Below are 24,485 nucleotides of genomic sequence, written 5' to 3'. Positions count from 1 at the left end.
GTAGATTAGTAGCTCGTACGTTGCAGATAGAGGTAACTTCAAAAAGTAAGTTACACATTACTATGGCAGGCCAAGTAACTTGCTGACTGCTTCCCCACACTTCAAAGTGACGCAGATTTATGACACTATTTTTAACAGCACCAAGTTTCTGTAAACAACGGTTGGGACGCTCCATCAATCGTTTAATTGCTCGACGATACAAACCCAATCCTGGATCACGGAGCATTCGAGAACCGCTGCGTTAACGTCCTCATCTTCGGAAAATGTCTTTGCCCCCAGATGTTCGCCGGCCGAAGTGGCCGAGCGGTTCTATGCGCTACAGTGTGGAACTGCACGACCGCTACTGTCGCCGGTTCGAATCCTGCCTCGGGCATGGATGTGTGTGATGCCTTAGGTTAGTTAGGTTTAAGTAGTTCTAAGTTCTAGGGGACTGATGACCACAGCAGTTAAGCCCCATAGTGCTCAGAGCCATTTGAACCAACCCAGATGTTCTTCGTAGATTGCCTGGACACTGCTGTCGATGGCCTTCCTTCCCGATCAGCATCATCCACATCCGTGCCGCCTTGGTCAAATTGCTGGCACTATTTCCACATGAGTGGACGCGACACTGAATTTGGTCGATATATCAACAGGATTTCACGGCGAGCTTGTATGCAGTTTGGTCGTTTTTTTCACAACAGCTCTACTGTCAACTTTGGAGTATGTTGCCAGTTGCGACTTTTCACTCGCACGCTGTGATGCACCTGTTATCAGTAACGCAGCAGGACTACGTCTGCACGAAACACAGGTCATGTAATTTCTTCTGTCAGTGTGCCACACTTGTTGCGCAGTGGTCTTTGTCGCGCGACGAAATGTGTAACTTTTTTTGTGAAGTCGCTACGCACTGCGTGTCTCAGCAAACGCGTCTTCATATCGTTCCGCACTATCTGTTGGCTCAAATGGCTCTGAGCACTATGGGACTTAACATCTGAGGTCATCAGTCCCCTAGAACTTAGAACTACTTAACCCTAACTAACCTAAGGACACCACACACATCCATGCCCGAGGCAGGATTCGAACCTGCGACCGTAGCGGTCGCGCGGTTCCAGACTGAAGCGCCTAGAACCGCTCGGCCACACCGACCGGCGTTATCTGTTGACTCTATGCTTCAGGAATTCGGCATGGATCGGGCTGGATACAGTTGTAACATGGGAAGAAAACTGAATATGATTTTTACAGCTTCTACAGTTATCCGTGAAAGACAATAAGGAATTATTTATTCAACTCCTCGTGATGGGTAACGTGACTGGGTTCGCAGCCGTGTTATTCATTTTTCAAAGGAAAAGAATCCACTTAACAGCTATAAATTTTATTTCGAGGTCCGTTCTGGAAAGTGTGTTTCCATTCTCAGAGCTGCAGGATTCACCAGTATGTGTATAGTGTGCGGTTATACTAGAGAAGCGTACAGCTCTGAGAATGAAAACAAACCTTCCTAAAGCGGTCTGCGAATATAGTTCGGGAAATGAAATGTGTAGCTGTTTAGTGGAGTATTTTCCTGTACGTGAAATAACAGTGACTATATGGCGCCAAGAAAGATGTTATCGGCTGGTGATGCACTGGTAGTGTTACTAGTAGTGCGTGAAAACTGATGAACCAGGGTAATCTGTTAATTTGCGCCAATTTTCCTCTGGCTATAAGCGCGACACGTTATCATGCTATGAGGTATGTTCGAAGATCGCTAACTATCGTATCAGGAATCTTTCCTTTTTAAAATAAGCAGGATAGGTGCTCTGGTAAACAATGTATGTATATAAAACCTTACCTATCGCAGCCACCTGTTGGGATAGCATGTCTACTTGCTTAGACACATCATCCTGTATCGTACCGAATTAGGCCTAGATTAAACTTAAAGTACAATTCGGGAGTCGACTCACTGTTCGTACAGTTTAGCAATGAAAACTAACTAGAAACCTCAAACAGACTGGCTACTAGCAGTTAAATGGTGTATTTCGTGGGTTCGTCTACGTTTTACAACCTGTGTAAAAATTATTGACGTTCTTTCTCCACCACCGGTGTCACAAACGTCTCCTCTAAAACCCAGTTTGGCTTCGACTGCATGAAATAACCGACCGCTTCTCAGCTCCATGTAAAAGTTTTAAGTTCGCTAGATGCCCTGTACAGCTAACTGTATCGCTCTCGGCTCGATATGGACTAGGAGAAGCTTGTCATCAGAAAGACGTGAATTATCTTTCTTCCACTCAGCTGTGTAGCTCACGGCTAGTATTCATCTGAGTTATAGAGTGCTCCGTGAAAATCGTTCGAAATATGTCTTGATTATAATACACTAAAATTGAAACGCAAAGTTGGCCAGCATAACATACAATTCAAATGAGGGTTAAAACAGCAGATCCTGTAACAGCCATACGTTCCTACAAATATTCTATCGAGGTAAAATACAAGGGTATCGGTCTGAAGATGGAACTAAGTCTTTGAAACTCGTCGAGATTAATAAATGAAAATGTAATTGTTTACGAAGTGTTTCTGTTGTTTTAACGCTTACATCAAGGCTCAAAATACTGGACGAACTAACATGTGGGCTAGCGATCAGAGTTCGTTATGTGTGTTGTACCTGGCGTGTAAGCCGAGCAATTTGCATATAGGTTTTTCTGCTCTTGCACGCTTACTGGTCAATTTACAAGGCAGGTACAGTGCTCTGTGGCGTGATCCAGTTGTTCGTTAACTTGTTCGTTGCTCTTGAATTCCGAGCTGTGGTGTGACAGCAGATAGGCGGCCTCGTCCTTCCGTTTGATGCGGGGGCAAAGCCAGACTAGTTACCAACCGTCTCACAGCCTTCTGAAAGCAAAATGGCTCTGAGCACTATGGGACTGAACATCTACGGTCATCAGTCCCCTAGAACTTAGAACTACTTAAACCTAACTAACCTAAGGACAGCACACAACACCCAGCCATCACGAGGCAGAGAAAATTCCTGACCCCGCCGGGACTCGAACCCGGGAACCCGGGCGTGGGAAGCGAGAACGCTACCGCACGACCACGAGATGCGGGCTTTCTGAAAGCAAGCTGTAGTGCGAACAAGTGACTAGGTAATGAGTAATCTGATTGTGGCGGCGGCCACGTTGTTGGAAAACCAAACTGCTGCGTCTGCGTATTCCACCAACCAACCACCGCTTGGCTGTGCTCCTTCAAAAACATGTTCTCTATACGGAGCTTTCCGCTGTACACCAGGGGATTGCTCGTGCATCGAATGTGCCGCCTTATCCATGCACCAAACAAGTACTAGCAGATACGAGTTCTTAGTAGTGGCGTGTATCAGTCCGGTTACAACATCTGTTAAAAGCGTTGACTACAAACATCACGATTCCGAGTTCAAGTCCTAGTCCGACACACAAAATCTGTTGGAAGTTTCTATATATTTCGCTTCCCGTAAACACCAACATGGAGTTGTGGTATAGGGGAGTTTCGCCGCAGACTTTCGATGACCTAATTCCCCTTTTGTCATATTTATGACCACTCCTCCCCTCCCACCCCTCTGACGTCACAATCCAAGATGGCGGACCTGGACCATTTGTACTAAGGTAGGAAATTAAGAAAAAATCCAGGCTAGTTGAACTAGCCCACTTGTACTAAGCTAAACTGTGGGATATCCACTTGTGTTAAGTCCAAAATGGCTCATATGTAAGGTTTAACCGCATCCCAGAGTTCCAAGCCACCAACGCTTCGTCGATTTAATGTAAACAATTACAGCTGTGTATGTAGTAGGATCGGATTTGTCGTCTGCACGGCTCAGTAGCTCACGCACTGTCGAAGTGACGGGAGGACCACCACCGGCTGCGAACTTACACAGAGCAGAAATCCATCTCGGTTTTGGTATAAAATAAAATATAGTAGTTACGGGAGCTCCAATTCAATGGCTTTCATCATTAGTGTGGTGTCACCGCCAGACACCACACTTGCTAGGTGGTAGCCTTTAAATCGGCCGCGGTCCGTTAGTATACGTCGGACCTGCGTGTCGCCACTATCAGTGATTGCAGACCGAGCGCCGCCACACGGCAGGTCTAGAGAGACTCACTAACACTCGCGCCAGTTGTACAGCCGACTCTGCTAGCGATGGATCACTGTCTACATACGCTCTCATTTGCAGAGACGACAGTTTAGCATAGCCTTCAGCTACGTCATTTGCTACGACCTAGCAAGGCGCCATTATCAATTGCTATTTATCTTGTGATGCATGTACCGTCAGACCGATGTTCACCAATTATGGATTAAAGTTAAGTATTCCAGAAGCTACGTACTATTTTTGCTACTATGAAGACCTTGTCCTGTTCCAGACCTTACGCCATCCTGCGTGAGCTTAAACGCGTGCCCTTCGGCCTCCCGTCCTAGTGGATTGGCTGTCTTGCCAGTCCACAAAAATTAGCAACCGGGGACGCTGTGGAACCAAGGTAGAAGCTGAAGTGGCGTAGTCAAACAAGCAGACATATAAACGTATCGTTTTCGCGAATCTGAGTCAGTTTAAATAAAATAATTCTGGGTATCAGGCCACATCATTGTAAAACACTAAAGCAACTAAACTGCCACCGTTTCGACTGACATGCTGTGGCGCTCTTCAGGACGTTTATTCAAAGTCATACAGGCCGTGGAAGCCAACGAACTTCTATTAATCATTTTATCAATTAATTAATACTGCTGCTCTCGATCAAGCACACTCGTTTTATTCCAAAAATTTATAGAATGAAAACTGCTGATAGCTAAGAATCCTAAGTTTTATGAAAAAACTATCTAAAAATCTGAAAACGGGTGGTATCGTATTGCAATTGAATCACGAGTCCGAGAAGCTGATACGGCTTCTGTCAAAGTGTCAATGTTCGATTACGTGAAGGGAATTGAAGAGGGAAATGAACAACAAGTAATTCATTATTTGTTCATTGCCCTCAGCAAGAAGAAAATTGGAAATTTGTGGGAAGGTCTTACGGACCAAACTGCTGAGGTCATCGGTCCCCAAGCCTACACACTACTTAATCTAACTTGAACTAATTTACGATACAGACAACACACACACTCGTGCCCGAGGGAGGACCCGAACCTCCGACGGGGGAAGCCGCACAGATCGTGACAAGGCACCTTAGATCGTGAAAGGCGCCTTAGACCGTGCGGCTGTCTCGCACGGCCTCAGCAAGAAAACAACATTTGGACGTCAAAAGCATAAGACTTAAGAAAAGTATACTATTCAACCGGCTTAAAGGCTGGCCACTTCTGAAAAGAGGTCCTTACGTTCATTTGAAAAACAGCAGCGCGGTTCCGGACTCAAGCGCCTAGAACCGCAAGGACACAGCGGCCGGCGAGGGGGAGGGCATTCAAAGCAGTTTCCAATAGTCTCGGAATAGATAAATACTGGTCCTGTATGGTTTTCAGCGTCATCTTATACCATTCTTCCTGCAAAGTAGTGGCAAGTACAAGTAACGACTGGAAGTCGATGGAGATCACGCACCCTTCTCTCCAAAGCAGACCCACAAAGTTTGAGTAACAATGAGATCTGGCGACTGTGGCGGCCAGAGGAGATTGAGACACATCAACCTTGTGCTCAAAAGAACAGTCCCGGGTGATGTGAACTGCGTGAACACAGGCCCTGTCGTCTCGGAGCGCAGCATCACCATCGGAAAAACACACACACACACACACACACACACACACACACACACACACACACACTCTAAGTCTTCCGTTCACTTTCCTTAATACTGATTTTACATCTTCGGCCAACTTCATAATACCCCCAGATATTTAAACATGCTCTAAACGTTCACCAGTAATCGTGTACTCCTGTAATAACAAACGTGAAAGCACTAACTGCATTTGGGACATTGTATGAGACACTAAGTGATTCATTATGCCAGCATGCAGGTCTCTGACCCACATCAAGTCGTGTACGGTGCTCTGTTGGCTCGTGCAACGTAGCAGTGCTGTCCTGTGTTGGCTCCTCCCATACGTGTTACGCAGTGGGAGAGACGTAGGGTTGCTACTGTAATACTCCGTTCCTCCTCCGGAACCCAGCGGACAACACGACAAAATTTCGCAACAAATACAACTCCAGTAACTGCAAGAGCCTGACACGGTAATTATTAACTTCAGTGCTATGTAAGGCCTTCACAAAAAATAGGAAGGGTAATTATGGATTTCAACGGGAAAATGTTGCTCTAGGGGCTGCATCTAATTACACATCCACATAAATACTTTGAAAGCTACTGTACAGTGCATGGCGAAAGATACATCGTAACCATAACAATTTTCTTCCATATTCCACTCACATACTGAGCTAGGGAAAAATGACTATCTGTATGCCTCTGTACGAAACCTAGTCTGCCTTACTGTTGTCTCATGCTCTCTACATGAGATATAGGGTAGAGTTGCTTAATTTGTACCACTTTTCAGATTTTACTGCTTATAATCTAACCAATTAGTTACAAAATTATTTAAACAATGCGATCCTCAACTACGGGATGTTTTCTTGATATCTGAATTAAAGCTTGAGAATTTTCAGAAAAATAAACACAACTACGCTTAATTTTCTAAACGTCTGCAAGTGGTACAAATTAGGAATCAGATTTCCTAATTTGTACGAGTGCATAAATTGTACCACAGTTGAATGCTATGTCCCGGGATTAATGTTACGTACTAGTTCAAGTTTATCTTGAATTTGTGGCGCTAAGGTCTTGTATGCTATTTCCTTTACAGATGCGCAGCATGTTCTGAGAATCCTTCCGACAAATCTAAGTCATCTGTTCGTTTTTCCTACTATCAGACTAGTTAACTAGACGCTCGCGGTTAGGTGTCCATTTGGTCCACGAAATTTTTCAGCTCTTTAGCTTACTTTTGCTTCTGGCTATGTTTTGTACTCATGAAAACAATCAGGTTGACGGAGGATGGGATTCTTCCATGATCCACTCCAACGAAAAAGAATAAGAAGCGCGGCCCTCATAATACAGTACGTCGAGGAACGCCACCGTCTGCATTTCCTCCGACTACGTGAATCCTATCATGCTAGTTTCAACATGCAAATGGACTGAAGAGTAAGAAATTCCCAAGAGTTATTGTAGTCATGTTGGGTAGCCACAAAATTTTCAGAGGTCGTTAGCTGCTGGAATAATGTCCCTACCTTCTTCTCGGTCATTACGTAGAGGTGCATCTGCTGCGCGTCGAAATGTAAGTCTGGGTTGACCGGCGAGTGCTCGTCGACGGCCAGGTCTCCGTACTCCAGAGCCGTGCTGGAGCTCTCCACCACCACCTGCACACAAACGAAAACACACTCAAGAAACAGTTACATTGCCATCTCGGTAAGTAGCGCGCTGGAGTGAGTCGATGCAGTTGCATTCAAATACGAAGGAGAACTCCGTCAGTACTCGTCAACTCACATGCTAACGCTAGAAGTCAAAAGCAGGTTAGTTTACTAAGTAATCACAGAAGGCTTAAAATAATATTTATGCGTAGTGTAGCACACTGACTAAACACATGAGCGAGATTCATTGCGGGAATAACATAATTATAACAACATCATAATATAGTTACTGAAAGTATGTAAGCGGTCATCCTATGATACAAACAGGATGGGTGAATAGTAGGTGTAACTTTTTTTTATTCTTCAGACCACAACACACACATGATGATGAACGTCAGTGCTCGCTTGCCGACGGACGCGTACGACAGAGGACGACACCCTTTTGGTTCCTGCAAAGCGAGCTAGCTAGCCAGCTATTTTATCTAGGGCAATAGGGTTCTGTGCGGAACCGGAAGAGACTGCAGTTGTACGGATAAGGGCAGATGCGAGGCAAGTGGCATAAGCTAATTCAGGCGAAAGGAGCGCTCCCTTGCAAAAACCTCACGCGAAGTGATGATACATTTGTTATGAATTTGCATTCTAATTTGAAAGTTACGTAGTTGAAAAAACCGGCCAGTTACTCTTACTTATTTATGTTTCAATGACTTCGCTGATAAGTGTGAGAATAAACACCGAGAGATTCGCTGTTCGATCCCAGGTTCATCCTAAGATTTTGTCGTCAGTTAATATGACTTTCTCCTCTAGAAATTCTTTGTTTACGAGACCCAATTTGGTTTCCAATCCACTTACGACTGAGGGTTCCCTTATAATTAATTTGGTTAGCTGATCTTCTGGTCAGAGGATGGCAACGACATGACATCCAAAAGGATCAATTCAAGTACCGCTCCGCAATTTTCACACCAACAGTCGCGTTGATTTAAGATCTAGGAATATCACGTTGATCTACAGCAGTTCATATGACTGCTATACTAGTTTCTTCAACTTGCTCCCGGCCGATTCCATCCTGTGTCTTCGTCACCCTGAACTGTATTATTGTCTCTGCTACCTCCATGTCTACAAGTCTGTTATTGGCAAAAATGAGCACTAAACTTCCTTTCACAACAATCAGTTCTCCATTTAAATGGAACTATTTCTTTTTTCGTTTTGCTTTCCAAGGGACAGAGATACTTTAAAATGTTTCTAATGGCTCTAAGTATGCTGGGACTTAACATCTGAGGTCATCAGGCCCCTAGACTTAGAACTACTTAAACCTAACTACCCTACGGGCATCACACATATCCATGGCCGAGGCAGGATTCGAACCTACGACCGTAGCAGCAGCGCGGTTCCGGACTGAAGCGCCTAGAACCGCTCGGCCACAGCGGCCGGCAGAGATACCTTAGATAGTGACATAAATGAAGGAGCATAACTGCGTCAAGTGTGACTAATTTACGAGATGGGATTGATCGTGACCTAATAAAAAAGAATTGGTACTTGCCTAAAGAGATTTCAGGAAACAGTGTTTGGGCCGAGTGGGCGAGTACAAGAAGGGCCGAAGGTATTAACGCAGGGCCATCTCTTCCGTGATCTGAAGACAGAGATTCAGCTGTTGCGTGCGTCTTATAATCAACCTCTTTTCCCCACTCTCTTCGCGCACTGGATTTTGCTGCAATCATCGTGAGCGACTTTATGAAACGTCAAAGAAGCACTTCCTAAATTAACTCCGTGCTCCGTGGATCTCGGCTGTGCTCCCGCTGTTGCCGACTTCCAAAATTCTCTCATATTTGGTAGCTTTCCTAATTATATGCACGGTTGGCTACATTCACATCTGCATTAGTTCGAAAGTCACATTGCAATATAAGTATTGACAACTGCATCCTAAATATAACAAGTGAAATAAATTCAGATAATTTGTTTAGAGACGAATAACATTTCTGTCTTTTGGCGATGTAAATTCGCTCTTACATGATATTTCTCTTTGATAAGCAGTTTGTTGAACGTACATTAAATGTCCCGGTGCCACTGAGGTGCTGCAATATATGAAAAAAAATGAAACTACAGTTTTATTAATTTCGAAATGAACTAAAAATTTGTGTGTCATTAAACGACTTTGCAGGAAAAGGCGGTGAAGAAGATGTTAATTCATGAGATTCGTAATTCCACCACCACCACCACCACCACCACCACCACCGAAAGGTCTGAGAGAGCAAATTCTATGCTTATTTTAGACCAAAGTTAGGTGAAAGCTTTTGGGTGACAGTAACACCCTGAAAGGTGTCACAAACGCGGTAATTGCCCACATTTTTGTTCCGAGAACTAACAGTTAACTAGTTTGAAAGGAAAGTATTGTTTTGTTTTGCACATATTGCCAGTCACAAAACAAGTTGAAGATGTTCATTTCAAGTAATTACTACGCTTGCAGTATATACGTGCTACATGGTGGATTAAGAACTACCTTGTACTTTTTCGTAGTACAGTGGGTAAGATTCGAGAACTACTTGAATCTCGATGAAGGGTAGCTGACCGAGTGGAGAGGAGGAAGATTACAGCACGCTACCCAAATAAGAAAAATTTTGCACATACTAGTTGCATTTAATACGGAAATCTCCGATAAGATACAAAAAAAGGTATTGTAGCGAAAAGCTGGCGTTAGAACTGAAATGAAGCAGATTTAATCAACTGTGGGATGTCATTTAGATTTGCAGGTAATAAATGGACAGAATGATAAGAGCAAAATACTATCACTTTACTTCTTCACTTTATTTCTTCGTCGTTCGTGAAATGAGGAAGGAAATAAAGTTACTAACCCAAGATGTACGTAACGACTTGCGAATTAAATCTGTCTATGCAGCACAGCACAGAAGAAATTCTAAACCTTGGAACGGACACAGAAAGACCATTAAAACTCTAGTGTCATTTAATCGTGTTCTGAAGGATGTGTCGATTATGCAGCATGCATCCAATGTCAGCTGTACTCACAGAATAACTGTGACCTCACTGCTGCAATGAATGTTACTGTATGTGGAGTACGGCTGGCGCTAATAAAGATTTCGCAAGAGGCGTAGCCCTAGGTGTTTACAACCCTAGGCTCCGCTGCTCGCTATGTGGAAATTTGTCACGCTTAACGTAAAAGAGTCTAGTTCTTCGACAATTACGCGGTGAAAGAGCTTGTAGGGTTCCCGCTTGGGAAATGCTGCAACTGGTCCGTCGCGAATCGCTCGGAACGCATCGACAGAGCGCAGCCTTGGTGCGGCAGTAGCCTTCACAGAGAATTGCAACTCGCTTACGGCACCTCGTCCGGCACGCCGCCGGTGTCGGTATCAGGCACGTCCTGCACTGCTGCAACCAAAGCTACCTGTCTTTGCAAGTCTCTAGTCACTAGGCTTGACACAGCGCTGGAACGAATCCTTTTCTCTGAACCCGGATCCGAAGTAAGTAAGTATGAATGTCTTGAATGATCCCATGCCGCCTGCAACTATCAATTTTTAGCTTTTTTAAGGACTATTACTCAATTTTGCCCCTAGACCTTTTACAAGACCCCGCTATTTTTTTTAAAAAAAAGAAACAATACTAGTCCATCTGTATATTACTTTTTCGGTAAAGTGAAGAGCAGTGACTAACACAAAACATAAATTACGGCAAAATGGTTCAAATGGCTCTAAGCACTACGGGACTTAACATCTGAGGTCGTCAGTCGCCTAGACATAGAGCTACGTAAACCTAACTAACCTAAGGACATCACACACATCCATACCCGAGGCAAGATTCGAATCTGCAACCGTAGCAGCCACGTGGTTCCGGACTGAAGCGCCTAGAACCGCTCGGCCACAGCAGCCGGGTAAACTACGGCAGATACGTAACTTTTTGTTATTAGTGTCCTGACTTGTTTGAAGCGGCACGTCACGAATTACTCTCCGGTGTCAGCCTCTTCTGAGGTTAGCACTTGCACACAACATCTTCAATTACTTGTTGGATGACTTCCAATCTCTGTCCTCCACTGCAGCTCTCTCGAGTACCATGGAAGTTATTTCCTGATGTCTTAATACACGTCCAATCACACCGTCTCTTCTTGATGTCGCTTCTTTTTACATGTTTCTCTCCTCGGCGATTCTGCGAAAAGCCTCATTTCTCATCAGGCCATATGATTTTCAACATCCTTACATATTACCAAACTCAAACGCTTCGATTCTCTTTTTTTCCGCTTTTCCCACACTTCATAATTACCTTCCATACGTACATTCTCACCAACTTCTTCCTCAAATTTACGTCGATGTCTGATACGAATACACTTCTCTTGGCCAAGATCGCCCACTTCGCCTGACTCAGTCTTCTTCTTTATGTCCTCCTTACTTCGACCGTCATGCATTATTTTACCTCCGAGGTAGGATGATTCGTTCACAGCGTCTGCTTCATTGTCCTCAATTTTAATACTACTCCTCACTACCTGACTCTTCGATTTGCTCTCAGTCACCAGAATGTGCTCATTAGACTGTTCGTTCGATTTAGTAGGCCCCTTAATTTTTCCACGCTTTCACTGCGGATAGCACTATCATCAGTGAACCTTACGATGAATGACCTTTCAACTTAAATTTTAACCCACCTCCTGAACATGTGATTTATTTCCGTCATTTCTTCTTCGAGCTGTAAACTTAACAGTAGGGAGCGAAAGACAACATCTGTATTTTATACCCTTTCTAATCCGAACACTTTGTTCTCGCTCTTGAATTCTTATTTTGCCCTCGTATTCTTGTACATATCTACTCCTAAATTATCCTCTTTCCCTATAGTTTACACCTATTTTCCTGAGAATTCTGAAAATCTTATACCATTTTATACTGTCGAAGCCTTTTTCTAGGTCGCTAAATCCTACAAATGTCTCTTTATCTCTCTTGCTTAAATTATCAAAGGCAACGTATGAACTGCCTCAATGGTTCCTTTACCTTTCCTAAAACCAAAATGACCGTCATCTAACACATCCTTAGGCGTTATGAAATCATTAAAAAAATAGTTAGGAAACTGACGATCAGTGTGAGTCCTTCAGGTAATATTTCATGTAAACTGTAAGTATCTATTCTAAGACAACAGGCAATGTAGCAGTCACATCCTCCATTGCTTTTCTCTGAATAAGAGTACAAATTATTTATTTTAATTTAGCCACGCATAAGACACCACAAGCAGCTTTCGACTTGGTTATGCACATGAAGGAGCAAAGAAGGGATCCTGGTGAGGGATCACTTGCCATTAAATTCGGAGTTGCTACGTTACCTGCACGAGTGGCTTCGGCATCTTGTATGAAATCTTGTGCCACGTCCTCAATTTTACACACACTGCCTGACACAAAAAGTGAAAGGCAGGAGGAAACGAAATGAAACTTTATCTGCTAGGAGGATGTGTGATGTTACGTGAATGGTTAAAAAAATCGATTAAAATGTACAGAGAAGTTCGCAGTATGAGCCCACTTATTATTATGACAATGCATCCCTTCTGGCCAGAATGCGAGCATTAATTCGGTTGGGAAGGATGTCATATAGCCGTTGTATCTCGTTCTGGGGCTTGCTGGCCCGCAACTGTTCAAACCGGTCCTTGATATCCAGGGTAAGGACATTGGGATGGAGCTGCACCCGCACATCTTCTATGGCGGACAAGTCTGGTGATCTTTCTGGCCACGGGAATATCTCCACATCAAATTGGAAGTTCACAGATACACGTGCCATGTGTTGTCAAGCATTGTCCTGTTGAAATATGACACCACGATACTGCCGCATGAGAGGTAACACAAGATGCTGTATTTGAGCATTACGGGATTGTTTTTCCTACTAATTTGCATTAGCTTACATTTTTCTGCATTTAGAGCAACCTGCCATTCATCACACCAAATAGAAACTGTCTAGTCATCCTGTATCCTTCTAAAGTCACTCAACGACGTCACTGTTCCGTACGCCACAGCATCATTACCAAACAGCCGCGGATGGCTGTTCATCATGTCCATCAGAGCATGTATCTATGTAGAGAATAAGAGCGATCCTACCACACTTCCCTGGGGCACTACAGACGATATCCTTGTCCCTGATGAATAATAATAATAATGCCGTGTGGCTAGGGCCTCACGTCGGGTAGACCGTTCGCCTGGTGCAAGTCTTTCGAATTGACGCCACTTCGGTGACTTGTGTGTCGATGGGGATGAAATGATGATGATAAGAAAAACAGAACACCCAATTCCTGAGCGGAGAAAATCTCCGATCCAGCCGGGAATCGAACGCAGGCCGTAAGGTATGACATTCCGCCGCGCTGACCACTCAGCTACCAGGCGCGGACACTGATGAATACTCGCCGTCGAGGACAACACATCACGTAAGAAGACTTCGACCTACTTATATATCTGGAAAGCTATTCCACATGCTCATACCTTCGTTAACAGTCTGCAGTGAGGCACTGTGTCAAACACTTTCCAGAAATCTAGGAATATAAAATCAGCCTATTTTTGATCATCCTACAGTTCGCAGGATATCAGGTGAGAATAGGGCAAGATGAGTTTCGCAGGAGCGATGGTTTCTAAATCCGTGCTTATTTGTGGACAGAAGCTCTTCTGTCTAAAGTACATGTAATATATTTGAACTCAGAATATGTACAAGAATTCTGCAGCAAATCGATGTTACGCCGTTATTTTACCTTTCTTATATACAGGAGCCACACGCTCTTTTTGCAGTCGCTTGGCACTTCGCGCAGAGCGAGATATTCGCCAGGGATGCCTATTACTATGTTCCGATGCTAATCAAATGGTTCAAATGGCCCTGAGCACTATGGGACTTAACATCTGAGGTCATCAATCCCCTAGAACTTAGCACTACTTAAACATAACTAGCCTAAGGACATCACACACATCCATGCCCGAGGCAGGATTCGAACCTGCGACCGTAACAGTCACGCAGACTGAAGCGCCTAGAACCGCTCAGCTATTTCGGCCGGCCCGGTGGTATTCATTAAACCCAAGGAGTTCTTCGTTGTGGCGAGATATTTTCACGAAATTACAATCACCAATTCTCTCCTCAGAATGCCAAAACATTTTGTAGACTCCCTCCTACACATGGAGAAACACCATGGTGATAAAATGAGAGCTCGCACAGACAGATTTGTGTGTTCATTTTTACCACCTGCTATTCGAGTGTAACGTCCAAGGAACAGTCTGAAAGTGGATCCATGAACCCTCCGGCAAACACTTCAGTGTTAACTGCAGGGCAAACGTGTAGATACAGAGCTGGAAAACGATCGCATTCTTATAGTTTGGAGGAGTGGCTTGCCTGCTCTGTTCTAGGAAGTGTAATGGAGGTAACAGAAGAGATGGTAGCGTTCGACGCCATTTTTAACAACACAAAAAAAGGAACCTGGTGAACGTTGCTGACCGTAAAAATGTCACTCTATTGGTATTAAAAAGCTGTCCCCGTAGGTGAGCGATCTGCGAGTCTATTAATCTCTCCCTTTTCAGTACGATAGCAGAGTCCGCTGAGCGTAAAGAGGGTAACTGAAGAGCTACGCAAAGGAATAATAGGTCGACGTAGTGGCTCTGACAATGTGCGGGAAAGCGGGGTAGTATCCGCATGGTACTCCACTGTTTGTGTCCAGTGACGTAGCCGGCCGGTGTGGCCGTGCGGTTCTAGACGCTTCAGTCTGGAACCGCGTGACCGCTACGGTCGCAGGTTCGAATCCTGCCTCGGGCATGGATGTGTGTGATGTCCTTAGGTTAGTTAGGTTTAAGTAGTTCTAAGTTCTAGGGGACTGATGACCACAGATGTTAAGTCCCATAGTGCTCAGAGCCATTTGAACCATTTTGAACCAGTGACGTATGCCACAGAGGATACAGCAGCAATAAGGTTGGCAACGCGCTGTCGCCTGGTTTTGATTTTTTTTTTTAAGGTAAGTCAATAAAAGAAAAAGACATACACTTCTGACGCAACAGTTTGGTTCTTAAGCGAGACTGCGTATATTTTTCCCTTTATAAGTCTGTGTGAGCAACGCTCCAGGTAATTAAAACTAGTAAAAAAAGTACTTAGCCGTAGACAAAGACAAAGACGAGTCCAGTTAAATACGAATGCAGGCGCCTAGTCCAATTTTATAGAAGGAATGTGTGAATCACTGCAGAAATTATTTGGGAAAACTGGAGAAAAGCTAAGCCGTAAACACTAGCGATTAGAGTCGTTATTTAACAGTGTGGCGTGGGGCAGGCTAGCATCAGCAAGGAACAGGCGCTACCGGGCCGCCGACTTAACGAATTAACGGCTGCCGCTAATGAAATTGGAAACACAAAAAGAAAGCGGCTAATCGGATGTTTTCAGCTGGCGAGCCGTAACGAGGGAGGCGACTGTTGTCAAAGCGCTGCAGGGAAGCCCCGCAGATCCCAGGGAAAATAATTAGCCGCCAACTCGCGGAAAGCCGTCAGACGGCAAAACAAATTTCTTTCATTACCTCAGCCACAGTCTCACAAGTTGAAATCATGTGTAGTTTCTTAAACAAACTCTTCCTTCCCTCTGCACTGAAATGTAGCCTCAAATCTAAAGCGCCGGAGGCTCCTAAAAGGTATTCCTTTAACTAACAACGCTGCCTACAAATCAAAAGGTAGCCACAGAGGTGGAGCAAGTTTTATTGCTATAGTAAATTCAGCGAAATAATCGTCCTGTTTCTTTCCCTCGCATTCTAGGTTCTTTCTATGTTTGTGAAAGAGGAAAGCTTTATTACAGAAAGACCAATTTGAAATAGAGGATTAGTGTTTAACGTCCCGTCGACGGCGAGGTCATTAGGGACGGAGCACAAGCTCGGATTGGAGAAGGATGGAGAAGTAAAGCTGCCACGCCCTTTCGAAGGAACCATTCTGGTATTTGCCTTAAGCAATTTAGGGAAATCACGGAAAACGTAAATCAGGATGGCCGGACGCGGGTTTGAACCGTCGCCCTCCCGCAGGCGAGTCCAGTGTGCTAACCGCTGCGCCACTCCACCCGGTACTAATTTGAAATGGAGACCGACAGTAGTTGTACTGCAAACACATAATTATAAGAAAACAATGTTTATTTTTCTATTTTCCTTTTTTTGCCAGCCGTTTAGCATTCTATCACCTGCGACGCCCCTAATTAAGGAGCACCATCTTAGTTAGTTAAAGGATAAGCCTCGTAAAGAGGATGGAACACACAAATTGCGTCGCGATACAATACATCAGTCTCCAGCCGACTTCTCTCCAAGGGTCTAACGTAGCCACGGTCCCCGGATGGACGTTCTCCTGGGACCGGCGTCGCTTAGGGAAACCCTGTCTCCAAATTTATTGCGAGCGAGGCAGGCATCTACGCACATTTGTGAAACAAGGAAAACCCGTATTAGTTAGTTAGTTTTATATTCCATGGATCATTTGCACAATTAATGATGCTGAACGAGTCATTTTACGCTCATATGGCACATTCACATGTAAATATGGCTAGAGGCTGACATTTACAAGTTTTTTCTTTTTTTTATACGGATGTGACTTAGTAATCCGTACCCACCACTTTTTATGTATTATACAAATAGTAGAAATTCTTTTACGGAATAGAAGGGGTTGTCAGGTAGAAATTTATCAACTTCTTCTCTGCTGGCCCCGCATGCAAAAGGTCACAATACGGCATCTTCTTTATACTTTTGACAAAATTTGCTGCAAATTGTTTATTTCTTGCTGGTTAGACAAGTTCATGGCATGCTTGTTACGGAATATGTGCCATTATCAAGAGTTCCTGTTGACATTACACTTATATATTGTTTTATTCTAGGTCTATGTAACAGTACTATGATATTTTATATTACACTTACGTCTAGAGGGAATGACGTCCACAAATCGTCTTGGAATGTCATTTGTCACAAGTATAAAAAATTTTCGAATTTAACTTTACCGTCTGTCGGGTATTTTATATTACTAGGCAAGTGATCAAAGAATTTGGTGCCAATATTTTGCGCCCCTTTTTGTGCTAAAGGCATCCGTAATGTGGAATAATGACTCATGTTTTCAAATGGAATTGTAATTATGTACATCAAGTGTTCTTTTTCAACTGCAGGGGGCTATTTACAAAAAAATCATAAGCGTATAAACTTCCTGTGAAGCTGCAGTTGTAGTCCCTAACGCCTTAAATAGATACCTGCAAGATAACCGTCGGTGAGCAGCAACCACATATTATTATTACAGCACGTTCCTGAGCAATGAAAATTTCTTTCTAGAAGATAAGTTATTCCAGAACAACTTTCCACATGATATTACTGAATGAAAATATGCAAAATATATTTACTTACTAATTTCTCTCTTTCCTAGATTTGCAATGACTCGAAGTGCAAATGTGGGTGAACTGAGCTGTTTCACAAATTCAAAAAGATGCGTTTTTTCAGTTTAAATTCTCATCTATATCCAGACAGACAATTTTGATGTTCCAGGTTTGAGGTACTCTTACACACACATTATCTGTGCACGATACGGCACAAGCTCAGCTGATCAGCGCATAAATTTTTTTGTAAATTTGTGGTAAGATCTTACGGGATCAAACTGCTTAGGTCATTGGTCCCTAAGCTTACACACTACTTAACCTAACTTACGCTATGGGTAACACACACACCCATGCCCGAGGGAGGACTCGACCCTCCGACGGGGAGCCGCGCGGACCGTGACAAGACACCTAAGACTGCGCGGCTACCCCGCGCGGCAAAACGCATAGAGCCATGTTTTGTACCCCATCGTTTCTTGCTTTAGAAGTGCCTTGTATTTACACTTTTACACCGCCCGTCTCCATTAAGGGTATATCAGAGTGTACAACATTTCTTCTTCCATTCACAAACCAAACAACAGAACATAATTACTGTTCATATGCCTCCGTGCACGGTCCAATAAACTCTCTTTCCTGGTCCATACGCTGCTTTCGACAGGGAGAAGCTGGAAGCGACAAATCACTCTAGAGACAAAATCGTTCACGCAGCTCTCTTTTACTGGCTGAACTGATACATCAGAGGACATGTCCAGAATGCGTCTCTGAACTTATAGGTAGATTTCTTAGGATTCAAAACACTGGAAAGTATCCACAACAGCTCGCACATATTCCTTATGGCTATCAACAGAAGTAGAGCGTGTTATTCGGTTTACTCACAAGGGATATCGCATTCAGCACCGTTATCTGTAGTAGTATCGTTTGTAATAGATCAAAGGGCGTATCACACATGCAAGATTGAAATTTGTCTGAGTCCTGCCATATTTAAAACGTATGACCTTTACTTACCAATGAGAGTAAATTGCTGTTCGTTATCTCAAAAGTAAATCTTTAGTAGAGATAACTTTATCAATTTTCCATTTTACTGACAAAATATCTGCTTATCAGAAACGTAAACGTCACCGTCGCCGAGCAATCAAAATATTTATCAGTCTATTTGATGGCCTATCTATACAGATTGTGGGCATAAGCAACACACTACTACGTCTTCAGATAAATTTGACGTTCCTTGTGTTGATTAGGACTTTGAAAGTTGCGTATTAATTTGCAATTCCCTTTTTACACAATTTTTTTTTTGCTCTTCCCAAATCGCGAAATTACCTTTGCAATGCTTTGCGTATTTCTGCTATAGTCAGCTTGGATTAGCTGAAGTAAACTCTTTGAGAAAACACTGTCCATACTGATGCATTTCGCGTCTTTGGCGGTCAGTTTGTCCATCAGCCAATGGGAAGCGTCCGCGGTTTTTGAACTAAAATGTTGTCTTTGTTCGTATAAGCATTCGTCATTCTGTTTCCTGTTTCTATTCTGCTTGGAGTTCTGTTCTGTTCGATTTGGGATGAAGTATGGCTTTGTCTGATGTTGACGTGAACTGATTCGGCGTTTCTACAACGGTAATGAAAACGGAAGAGATCTTTTCTATTACTTGCCGTGGTGAACATTAGGCGAATGCAGAGGTTATCTCAGAAGTGCATTCTACATTTCCGCACAGTTAACTCGCGATCACCATGCGTTCAGACTTGCGATGATATTCTTACGCGAGGTGAAATTAAAGCTCATGGCGTGCTTACTTTTTGTTAAATGGACGCTGATTATAGGAGCAAACATTATCTTTTCAATTAATCGTGCTGCAGATTCAAAGTTACCATCCTCTCCTGCATTATAGAAGAGTTGTTGCCTAGTTAAACGTTATGTATTGAGAGCATCTGATTCCGATAACTCTTTGAGAGACTCTTACTTGTATTTGTCGCCGACCGGTCTGGCCAAGCGGTTCTAGGCGCTTCAGTCCGGAACCGCGCTGCTGCTATCGTCGCAGTTTTGAATCCCGCCTCGGGCATGGATGTGTGTGGTGTCCTTAGGTTAGTTAGGTTTAAGTAGTTCTAAGTCTAGGGGACTGATGACCTCAGATGTTAAGTCCCATACTACTTAGAGCCATTTGTATTTGTCACTCTGAGAAACCATGTGGACTTGTGACTTGTTAATCAGCTACACGCTTTTGCGAACAATATATATATTATTCTCTCACAAAACAGAAATGTTTGGTAATGTTAATTCCCAAACCACGTAAAAACGCAATGTTCTTTAGTTCTTTTAACGTGGCATTGCAGAATACTTTGTTTCTGAACTAACTACGAAGGAAACTACGAGGCAGCATTGCTGGATTCGAAACACAAGATACACAGGGAGAGATAACTTGGCCACGTTTATGGCTGTCGTCACGGACGACTTAGGTCCCCAGTTCCGTATCCAGCACTGTAATTTGACAGCGTAATTACGTTCGTGCAGCGGGGCTGTCGGCACTACCTTTCCGTTGTGGTCGACCTTACACCTAATCCGTATCACCTCAGTAGGATCAGGGTGTTTATACATTCTTTCATGTAAGTCAGCTATTTGTAATGCTAGAAATACACACCGTACGTCGTACGTATATCACTCATACTCGTACACTTCCGGTTAAAACGGTGGTCCATGTGAAATGCAGGGAACGACAAGATTAACTGAATGCCTTCGGCTCAACACCAAATATCTGGAATTTTTTTTTCATTTCCTTATGACAACTACTGATTTGGACAACTGCAATATTCATTTTTCAACCTCTGTATGAAATTTCGAAGAAACAAGGACAACCAATTTGTTTACTTTCAGTGTTGCTGCTCTTCTGCGATGCAAGTTCAAGCACAGTGAGTAGTCTACTAGGGTTTGAAATGACACCTCTTCGGGCCGGCCGGTGTGGCCGTGCGGTTCTAGGCGCTTCAGTCTGGAACCGCGTGACCGCTACGGTCGCAGGTTCGAATCCTGCCTCGGGCATGGATGTGTGTGATGTCCTTAGGTTAGTTAGGTTTAAGTAGTTCTAAGTTCTAGGGGACTGATGACCACAGATGTTAAGTCCCATAGTGCTCAGAGCCATTTGAACCATTTGACACCTCTTCCAGTAGGTCACTGGAACAACAAAGCGTCCCAAGTGAGTGGAAAAATTTGAGCACTCAGAGGAAAATCGTGGCGTGAAAAGGAGTCGACGTTTTGTAAATGAAGTGACTCATGTCCATTGTAATTATCCGGGCTGTTATGCCGTGGTTGGTTGATGAATTCTGTGTCAGTAGCGAGCCAGTGGGTGTGTTGGACCTTCCATTGAGCTACGGACCCCCTTGAAGATGTCTCCCGCAGTCGGAGACGAAACGTTGGGAATCGACACAGAATTCATCAACCGACCACGGCATAACAGTCCGGATAATTATAATGGACATGATATTTCCGGCCGTGAAAGTCTACATTTTAGTATAAATGAAGTGACTGTGTGACCTCTAACATATGACCATAACGGCAAGAGATAATTTACTGACATAGAATTATGGCATGAACTGTTTTTTAATCTGTATATATCGCATACGAAACTAAACTGTTATATTTCAGATTAAACCCACGGAAGATACCTTTACGTAAAAATGTGAAATGTGTCTGGAACATGAACAAATATACGTAAGGCATTTCAGCTTATAAAATGAAAGCTTGAGTACATCCATTCGGCACTATCTGTAAGTAAATTTTGCTTGCATACACAACAGCCAGAAAACAGACTATTTAACTCTCACATTGAGAAAGATTTATTATAATAACAGCAATATCAACATACCAAAAATAACTGCAATTAGAACAAAAATTCCGGTCAATAATTACTCAAGCGCCATTTTAACAAATATGGCACTGATCTTTAAACATGGGTGAACTAACATATGTTTAGAAAATTGTTCAGAGTCATCTCAATTTTTTACTTTTTATAGACAAGAAAAGGTACTGCTATCTTAACAAACACATTTTCAAATGTTCAATCATTCCATTTCATCGAGGGTGAAGTGGCAGTGAAACTCTTCGTTTCTAATCCCACAGGCCGTAGTTCCAAATCCGTTCGTGTCGTTCCTACGAGGATATTTTTCCAAGTTTCCCTATGTCGCTTGTCGCTGTCCTCTAACGATACCACACACTGGCTGTTGTCAGTAAATCACAGTTGTAAAAGAGTGGGAGAAAAATGGGATCCCGCAGATCTGCTTTTTTACAGTTTTTCAAAAAACTGTGTGATTCCCCTCAATCTGTGATTCTTCGGTCGTTTTCCCTAGTTACTTGGACCAATATTTCACTTATCGATAAACTGAGAATGATCTCTCTTACCATGTGAAGTGTGCATTCTGCGTCGATTGTAGTTAAAACTGTGTGCCGAAACGAAACTCGAATCTAGATCCCTGCGTTTCCCGTACAGTGGCTTACCTTCCGCGCCATCCGCGCATGCAACACGGACTAAGCCAAAAGTCTCAGCTTGTCGTACGCTGCTCTGCTGTCATTCACTCTCGGGTTTCATAGTTGGTGCGAGCTGTCCGTGAATACGTGTTTGCGTCCCAATTTGAGTGCACTTTTAGTCTGTCGCTTACAATCATTACATTTATCAGTATGTTCTGAAACACCTGCACTGACACCCTTTAACACAGGCGTTTATGGAGAGTGTATACGTAATGCCGATCAGGGCGTCGAATGGGGAAGTTAATTTCGGCTGTTCATCTGAAACTAGTAAACAGGTGTAGACTATTTATTGGCACTAGGTTTCACCCGGTTCTTCGACTTTAACCGTCAACAACAACACGGACGCAAAACAACCCTACACTTTATATGTAATGATCACTGTCCTCAACTGAAGTAGCTAGGCTTACGACGCAACACTAATACTTCGCGAAAGAACATCTCAATGAACACAAAAGAAAAATATTTCTAGTAAAGTAGTTGAATTTATACCTCATTGTCTTCCACCTAAGACAGCCACACTAGTTTAATATCGTTCTCATCCCCGCTTTAAGTAATCGCGTCTCTGAATGGTGGTTGTAAGTAAAACAGCAGAAAAAAATTAGAAAACTCGCAGAGACATTAAGTTCAGCGACTTGTGCACCGATGGCGACGATGAAACGATGATGAGGACAAAACGCAACACCCAGTCCTCGAATGGATAAAATCTCCAACCCGGCCACGGATCGAACCCGGGCAGCCCCATGGTAGTCAGCCACGCTGACCATCTGCTACGGAGGCGGACATCATGCTGGTAAAAACGGACGTTGAAACCATGTGAATACGAAGCTAACGGTTGCTGCAGTGCTTCCCGTCGTCATATTTGCCATTTTTCTATATAGTTGTACACAAATAGTTACGTACTTAAATCAACCCTCCCTATCATTAGATTTTAGTTTACAGGATGCTTATCAGAATAATTGTAAATAAACAATACTGTAACACATAACATAGAGGGTTGTCAACTACTGCGACGAACTCCTACACAAAATAGAAGAGTGTATCACAAGAAACATTTCAACTTAGATTTGAAGATTTGGGGTTTATCATTCTTTTTCTTCAGTTCTGCTGGAAAGCCGTTGAAAATGAAACCTGCTGAATAGTGCACTGCTTCCTTTACTGTACTTAAGGTAAAGTTACCCTAGTGCAAATATTTTTTCTGTCTAACGCTCACTGAATGAATATTTTAGTTTCTTCCGAATGAGTCAAAGTAGCGAACAACAAACCCCATGATGCAGCATTTGAAGAGCGATGGCAGGGAAAATGGCCTACATCAAGATCGCGAACGTGTACCACCGTGGGACAATAACGTTTCACTTTTACAAAAAGTCTGTATTGTGTTTTGTTGCAATTAACCGATAATCTTTTTGAATGATGTTCTGTTGCTTTTAGCTGTTACACCCAATTATTGTTTTTACTACAGAACTAGTCAATTACTTTCTTTTTTTTAGATTTGATGGTAAAGAATGACAATGACACCCACAGATCCGGAATATTTCTGAAACCAATCTGCACTCATAGCATTATCCAAAACAGTTCGCGCCACCCATCAATACAAAAGAATGCCTTTTCTTCACTCTGTGACCAACTGAATCATTAACCGCCCTTCACAATAGCGCAAAACTTCCGAAGAGTTACGTGTACCAAAACATACAGCAACAACCAATGGCTACAGTGCTGATATGGGAAACAAAACCTACGAGGATGTGCTGTAAAGTAATGCCTCCGAAATTTTTATGTGAAAACTCAAAGTTTTATAAATAAAGCTCAAATGGCTCTGAGCACTATGGGACTTAACATCTGAGGTCATTAGTCCCCTAGAACTTAGAACTACTTAAACCTAACTAACCCAAGGACATCACATACATCCATGCCCGAGGCAGGATTCGAACCTGCGACCGCAGCGGTCGCGCAATTCCGGACTGAAGTGCCTAGAACCGCTCGGCCACAACGGCCGGCCTGAATGGATGCTTTTTGACGTGCATGCATATTACGTTGTAATCTCTGGCTAATGTCTAGCTGCTTGTCAAAAATCGTATCAGTACATGAATGTCAACAAATTGAAAAACTGGTTGTACATACTGTTAAACCGATATAGCATTGCTCTCAATGCGCTGTATTGTGTTTTGTAGGTGCCTGAAAATGGCACAAATGTCAAAACTGTTAACAGTGAAAGAAAAACAGTAACAGCTACATGCAATATCACATCATTTAAAAAATTTATTGACGCTGTGAACAGATATTACTAGAAACTAAATGTTAATATGCTGTCTGAAAGCTATGCATTGATGTTACCGACTAGCCTAGTAGCTACGTAATTTATATTACGTTCCAAGTTTTCCTTAAAAACACTTGTGTCTTCAGCAGAG

General features: G+C 43.1%; 1 protein-coding gene across 2 annotated transcripts in view; it reads right to left on the bottom strand.

The window, feature by feature from the left end:
- Window positions 1–24,485, bottom strand: part of LOC126470064 (plexin-A4) — a 1,004,426-nt gene that overhangs the window by 97,971 nt on the left and 881,970 nt on the right. For both annotated transcript variants that reach the window (XM_050097569.1, XM_050097570.1), the window contains exon 6: window positions 7,154–7,282. In XM_050097569.1, the coding sequence (XP_049953526.1) occupies window positions 7,154–7,282 (129 nt within the window). The remainder of the gene's footprint in view (window positions 1–7,153; window positions 7,283–24,485) is intronic.

Source organism: Schistocerca serialis, chromosome 3 (assembly GCF_023864345.2).
Source record: "Schistocerca serialis cubense isolate TAMUIC-IGC-003099 chromosome 3, iqSchSeri2.2, whole genome shotgun sequence".
NCBI classification, from domain to species: Eukaryota; Metazoa; Arthropoda; class Insecta; order Orthoptera; family Acrididae; genus Schistocerca; species Schistocerca serialis.
This window is presented reverse-complemented; position numbering and strand designations above follow the sequence as displayed.